The 7,343-nt window shown below is 37.8% G+C and overlaps 1 protein-coding gene across 4 annotated transcripts in view; it reads right to left on the bottom strand.

Annotated features, from left to right (window-relative positions):
* The window catches only part of PCYT1A (phosphate cytidylyltransferase 1A, choline), a 100,784-nt gene that overhangs the window by 4,316 nt on the left and 89,125 nt on the right, over positions 1–7,343 (bottom strand). For all 4 annotated transcript variants that reach the window (XM_072613669.1, XM_072613672.1, XM_072613670.1 and 1 more), the window contains 5 exons: positions 6,290–6,406; positions 5,545–5,696; positions 3,655–3,733; positions 2,952–3,094; positions 932–1,120 (listed from right to left, as the gene is read on the bottom strand). In XM_072613669.1, the coding sequence (XP_072469770.1) occupies positions 932–1,120; positions 2,952–3,094; positions 3,655–3,733; positions 5,545–5,696; positions 6,290–6,406 (680 nt within the window). The remainder of the gene's footprint in view (positions 1–931; positions 1,121–2,951; positions 3,095–3,654; positions 3,734–5,544; positions 5,697–6,289; positions 6,407–7,343) is intronic.

The raw sequence follows: 7,343 nt of genomic DNA, 5'->3' as shown, positions 1-7,343 counted from the left end.
GATTTTGAGCTAGAAAATAACTAAAAGGTCACATATGACCTTCAACTCTCACTTAACAGGTAAAGAAACTTGAGGCCCCAGGAGGCCGAGTGATTTGCTTTTAGATCACATGGTACTTTAGTAAGTACCCAGTGCCTCAGTGAGCCATCCTGGGCTTCAGTAAGTAACTACCTTGAATTGATATTGCAGGATGACTTTAGGTCACATGAGTATGCAGAACCATAAGCTTAGCAATAGTTTTAGATATTTCCTAGGAACAAACAAATTTTAAAGATGTTCTATACTACATAGTAAACCACATGCTGACTATATAAGCATAGAATTCTAGAAGTAGAAGGGAACCCCTCAAAAAGTCACCCCTACAACAATCCTTTACCTGTAGACAAAATGACAGATCAGTCCACTTAGACTGAAAATTCTCTTTCACAGTCTTAAAAGTTTTTGAAAGTCACCTTGGTGGGAGTGGAAAATCTTTAAATAATCCTTTCCAATATCCAAATCTCCTCAAGAAATCTTTCTTGGAATTTAGCCTAAGTCTCTGTTGCTAAATGATCACATATGCCACTGTCACATAATGTGGAAAGGACACTTCCTTTTTCAAAGTAGATTCTTTAATATTCAGGCTCATACAGGTATATTTCCTAAAAGTAAGAATTTACCTAATATTCTTCCTCTTTTGACCATAAGAACAACACTGAAGCAAGTCAAATGAGGTTAAAGACTTACTTTTAAGGATATTGATCTAAGACCAAAGAAATTATCAAGGAGGTGTACAACTTCCTTTATCAATCACCAAACATTTAAGACGGCAGAACAGACTAACCTTTTGTTGCAGATGTTCAAGTACTCTATAATTGTTTCAAGTGACAGGAAAACTGTTCAAATGCTTTAAAGGATATATATACCCTCTAACCAGTGAGAAAGGTCGTACCAGCGCTCCTTCTGGGCCAAACATCTCCAGGAAGTTTCCAATGAATTCTCGAGATTTTTCTTCCCACTTCTGAATGAGGTCAATGCTTTTCTCCTCCACCTTCTGCACAAACTCCTTTGACTTCTCCTCTACATCTTTTACCTTCTTCTTTACTTTATCTACACGTTCTTGTAGGTTATATTTCTTCTCCTGGAGAAGGAAATTAACTCTTTTGAAAAATACTCACCTAAACTGGGCTATAATAGGAAAAGATGGTTTCTACTATATCTTGTTTATAATTTCCTGTATTAAGAATCTCATCTTCATTCATATCCCACATCCCAATTTGTTTATATTAGAGGATAAATATGAATAAATATGTGTTATGATCTAAATGATCATCTTATACCAAGTTCTTCATGTAGGCTTGGAACCCATAACAACTTACAGCAGATATCCAGAGAGAAGCAGACACTTAATTAACACAGGTGGATTCTCTAGGTGTAAAATTCAAGCCTGAAGCACAAGTAGCTCAGACACCATCCATCATCTGATGGAGATGTTGAGAAAATGGCAAGATCAACTGGTAACACTATCAAGAAAATACCAACTGCACAGCTTAGAGATCTGATCTGGGAAACAGAGGTGATAAATTCTAGGTCTGCCTCTATAACACTAATTTAGATTTTTCTTCATTCTATGATTCAATTTGCTCTTAAGTAAAATGAGGGAATAAAATACTGCTCGATTCACAGAAAACTATACAAGGATTCCTTGAATAGTAGCCAGTATCTATTGCCTGAATAATGTGTTTTAGATTTGAAGATTCAGACATCTTAATTAAGCTGGATAGAAAGTCAGCATAGTCTGATATAGTAGTTCTCCAAGTATGGTCCAAGGACCTTGGGACCTTTTCAGGGGGTGTCCAAGATAAAAACTATTTTCGTAATAATACTAATACATTATTTGCCTATTAAAATACTTCTCCCTTTTCCAACTACATATCTATGTGAGGTTTGATATTCTTCACATGTCAACCAAAACAACATATGGCAACAGACTGAATGCAGAAGCACGTAAGAGAACTTGGCTGTCTTCCATTAAGCCAGGCATTAAAGAGATTTGCAAAACTATGTAAAACAATGCCACTCTTATCACTAAAGTTTCCTGTCTTGAAAAATTTATATTTTTCATAAAAATGTTATTTATATTAACATATAATGGATTTACTATTATTTTTAAGTGAATTAGCACACATTTTAAAAAGTTATTAGTTTTAATGTTAAATATGGTAAATACCAATAGAAATAATACACATAAACAAATGCTCTTTGGGGTCAATAACTGTCAACAAAAAATTGGGGGTCCCAGGCTCAAAAAGTTTGAGAACCACCGATCTGGTGCAAAGTGCACTGAATTTAAAGGTAAAGGCCTTAAGTCCAATGCTGGCCCAACGACCAACTAGCCAAATGACCTCCAAGGAAATCACTGAACTTTTAGTTTCAGCTTCTTTATTTGTAAAATGAATATATTAACATCTAGAATCATAATGTACAGACATCACTTGATCATGAAGCACTATAAATATGACAGTATCATTACATTAGAAACTCCCAAGAGAACGATTTCTACAGAGAAATAGATTTTATTTTCAAAGGCAAAAAACTTTCAAATATCAAATTTGTTCAAAGGTTATTAAATTCCAAATATCAAAGCACTTTCCCTTTACATGTAATGAACAGAAATATTTTACTCTTTATATACAAGCTGATGTATGGACTTTATCCATAACAATATGTCTATATATTCTTATATATTAGGGCACATTTTCTGAACTATAAGTTTTTAGAGGGCAGAGACTAAATCTACATAATTATCAGCGTACTGAGCCCTAGCACATTGTTACAGCCAAATGAATACACATTTAAAAGCTTTAAATGAATGCTAACATAGTGAAACATGAAAACCAAGCCCCGTTCAGGTGACCTGGGCAAGAACACAGTCTATAAGACCCTGGAGGAGCCAGGGGACTATGACTCACATTGATGAAGCTGACGTTGAGCTCCTTCGCAGTGTATCCCCGTTGCAGGTTCCGCCTTGCATATACGTCATAATCCCGAACAATGCGGGTGATGATGTCTGATGTGGATATGCCCTCTGTCCTCTGTGTTGGCGCGAACATACCTAACACCACAACACACACACACACACACACACACACACACACACACACACACACACAAACAAGCATACACATACAGAGGATAGGACTTTGTTCAGCCCAGATGATGGGACTTCCTTGCTTTATAAGGGAAGCCTAGTCAGTATAACCATAGCATTGCTACAGCAAAGTCAGGGAACCCCAAGCCCCTCTGTGTTGCAAAAGGGAATCTTCAGACTTAGAAAATGATTCCATAGAAAGGAAAGGCAACATTATGGAATGGGAACTGTGAGTAGAAACTGAGGAGACTACAGGACACAGGGATTAGGAAGAATTTGGGATCTGAGACACAAGCAAGTCAATATGTGCAAATAAGTTTTCCTGAAATTAAACCAGCTGTCAAAAGGAAGGCAAGGGCAGAAAGTGTTGAGAACCACAGGATCTCAGCTCCACTTCAGGACTTGTATGTGACAGACAAGTCATGGTCTTGGAACTAAGGTTCCTCCTCAGTAAAGAGAGGTATATTAAACCCTCTCCAGCTACTACTGATGTCCCACAATTTGAGAAACCACCACCGACTCACCTGCTTCTTTGATGTGTTTGTAAACATCATCACTCCCAGCAGAAGAATAGGGAATGTCATCATGGGCTACAAAGTCAATCTGAAAAAAAGGAAGTGTTTCAAACCCAGGAAAACTGTCATCTGAAAAGAGTCACTAAACCTTTCTAGGGAAAGGACACTAGTCAGACATTAGTATGCAACCTCTTGGTCACACTCATACATTCCCTAATTCATTCACAAACTATACAACCAGCATTCCAACAACTTCATCAGTGAATATTGGCAAAAGTGAGATTTATTGGCTTCAACAACTTCAAACATTATGGAAATCCAACTTGAAAGTTGCCCCTACACCTTTGCCCAACAAATAGAGTCTGGCCTGTGAGTCTTTTAGTAAACCCCATAAGTAGCATATTGGTCCTTTGAAGAAAGATGAGAAAACTCTCCTATTCTCAGTCCCATAAAGGACTGGATAACTAAGGGTCTCTGATAATGCAGGATTAGAAATAAGTTCATTTCTAATCAGCTGGCTCTCTTTTCATCATTCAATGAAATGAGGTGAAATAGTAACTAAAAATTATTTTACTGGTGATATGAAAGAGTTACAGCTGAGCATCAAAAGCCTGATTCAGAAAGGGCTTTTTGATTTCAGAATTCATCTTGTTACTGGACAGTAACTCATATTTGCAATAACAGATGATGTAGAACACCATTTAGGAGTAGGCAAAGCAAATTCTTTGTTTACTCTCCTTTAAAGAGGAATAAGGGAAAGATACGGGACTAGTGGCTGCCACAGGTCACTGGCCAGGTCCCTCTAGACTTGAAGAAGCTGCTTACAGAATAAAGCAGCCAGTTAAATAGAATCATCAAGAAAAATCTCAGCTCCTTGAGAAGAAAGGATGGAGCTGCCAGAAGGAAAAGGGAGGAGAGAGGGAGATATCACCTAGAACCTTATTTGTCAGTTAAATAATAACTAGTTGACAGCTAGCTGAGAGCAAGGATGAGAACTACTGCAGGCTGACCAATGTTACAAGAAAAAAAGTAAAGGGTGTGGGGGAGGGGAATTAAAGGGTGACATGAGAGAATACTAAAGATCAACTTCCTAATTTTGCCTAGATCTGTTCAATTTAAACCACTAAAAATCATCTCATGTACTACTTTTCCTTTACCCTTTTAAAAGGTAGGGAGAAGCAGATGATTTTATCTGTTCCCAAAGACCTCCAACAAATCTCCCTACCCCTAAAACCTGCATACATCTTGTTTCACAACATCTCAGCCATAACTATTCTTCATCTAGTAGTTTCCTATAGCTTTCCATCTGCAGATAATTTTCTTTCTTATGCTTGTGATTTTATCAATGTTGGGAACTTCCAAGAAGGAAAATTCCTCTACCTATGAAGACCAGCCCTTACTCTGCAACTTAGAGTATTAGAGGACAATGGGTCACTCAGACACTAATAAGACTTGCCCAAAGTCACATCTGGTGAGAATATGTTCCTTAATTTATCATGTTCAAGGCCTTTTATCCTGCCCTATTAAGCTTTCACACCTTTTATACCAACCTTTTCTGGCAACAATGGCCTTCTTACATGAGAATTAAGATAGGATGAAGAATTACAGTGCTCAACTCCTAAACTAAACAGAAAACCCTACCTTCTGCTCTTCATCACACTTTTACCTCCAAATGAATAACAAAACCCTATCCAAGCTAAATGAAATCAATATAAAGGTCTATGCCCATCTTTGGTTTCTGGACGTCAGATCCTGAGGAAAGTTCTGAGGTTCTGGTGAATATCTATAAATATTCTTTATCCTATTCCATAGGAGGGGAGGGACAAGCCCAGGTGCTCCTCTCTTGAGAGTGGAAGGGGCTGGGGAATGAAGAATGGATACATATACCCAGTCTCTTACCCGATGCTCTGCCAGGAATTCAGGTGTTAGTGTCCAAGGGGCATTCCTCACCACCTCATCCACATAGCGGCAGTGCTGAACTGCATCGTAGCGTTCATTTTCATTCATCACTGTGAAGCCCTTGAAATTGTGTGTCAGCTCATCACTGCAAACTGAGTCCGTGGGCACCATTAAGTTATCAAGACAAAATCACTTCTGCTTGCCCAACCCCTAGCTTGTATTCTTTCCCACTTAGAAAATGAACCAATCTCTGCATGCTGAACAGTTTTCTATATACAGCTAAGCCCAAGAATTAAAGTGGTTGGATATGCATTTTTCTAACTGTAAATGCATATCCCTCCACAGGAATTCTAAGGACTTTATATGTTAAGAACTTTCCCAGAGTAGATACAATAAAGAAATGAATACACTTAATTAGCTCTGTTCCTGACTCCACTGACCAGTGTCTACATATACAGGTGGAATGGTACTGTAACATTTGCTTATAGTACCTCAAGTGGTCCAATATAAGAAATGGAAACCTGGGCCAACTGAACAAAATAAATCAATGATGCTCCAATGTCTCAAGAAACTTAAGCTAAAAGTAAATGAAGGAATAATGTGGCATCTTTGTCTAATAAGCAAAGAAATTCTATTCTCTTGATTACAGCTGCTCCTACTTTGCATTTCACTATTAGAAAGAAAAGAAGAGGGAGTTAGTATTTACCATCTCTTTCTGAACAAAAGTAAAAAAATCTTTTCTTACCTCCCACAATAAGGTATGTGTTGGGGAATAGGTTCTTTGCTTGCATCAGGGCCCGGGCATGACCAGAGTGAAATAAATCAAATATGCCATCAGCATAAACCCTTACAGGTCGATCACCTTCAAGTAAAAGAAAAGAATACCTCTTACACCGTCTTGTAAATGGCACTGGATCAGATCACAGACAAGATCAACCCTCCCCAAGACAGAGATAGCTTCCCTCTATGCAGATGCCAAAAAATGTCATTAGATTCAACAAAAGTCTGATTATCATGCCTACTAAATGATCTGACGTTTGACACCTCCGCCACTACTTCCCTCTCGAAGTGTCTTTGATTATCCATTCAAACTGAGGGGATTAGAAATAATATCCCAAAATTTTCCTGTATTGCAACTAAATATAAATTCACACCATTAAAAACTAGAAGAATGAAAGAAAGTCAGTTCCTTGGATAACTGCGTCTAAGAGAAGAATTGTTACATCCAAAAGGACCAGGGCAATTATAAAAGATAAAGTGAACCATTTCAATCACATAAAACTGAAAGGTTTTGGACAAATTAAATCAATTCAGCTACAATTAGAAAAGAAGTTATTTGGGGGAAAATCTTTGTAGCAAATATCTCTGCAATTCAGGTTTTATAGGGAACTGACACAAACCTATTAAGTACACAAGCCATTTCACAATAGAAAAGTAGTCAAGGCATCAGGCAGGTTTTTTTTCCCCCCAAAATTTTGATTTTATATCACCTCCATTTCCTAATGGGGCAGCTAGGAGTCCAAGGTCTGGAGTCAGGAAGACTCATCTTCCTGAGTTCAAATCTGGCCTCAGACATTTATGAGCTGGGTGACTCTGAGCAAGTCACGCTGTTTGCCTCAGTTACTCATTTGTAAAAACATTTCGCAATCTTCAAAGTGCTACATAAATGCTATTGTTGTTGTTACTGTTTAATTAGCAAGCTGGTTAAGGCGATTCATTTTTATAGCCATCCTGGTTCTGCTCGCTTCACTGTGCATCAGTTCATAAGTCTTCAGTGCTTCTCCTCTTCATCAAATTCA

Source organism: Notamacropus eugenii, chromosome 5 (genome assembly GCF_028372415.1).
Source record: "Notamacropus eugenii isolate mMacEug1 chromosome 5, mMacEug1.pri_v2, whole genome shotgun sequence".
Taxonomy (NCBI): domain Eukaryota; kingdom Metazoa; phylum Chordata; class Mammalia; order Diprotodontia; family Macropodidae; genus Notamacropus; species Notamacropus eugenii.
The sequence above is the reverse complement of the archived record's forward strand: the minus strand, read 5'-3'. Positions and strand labels throughout refer to the sequence as shown.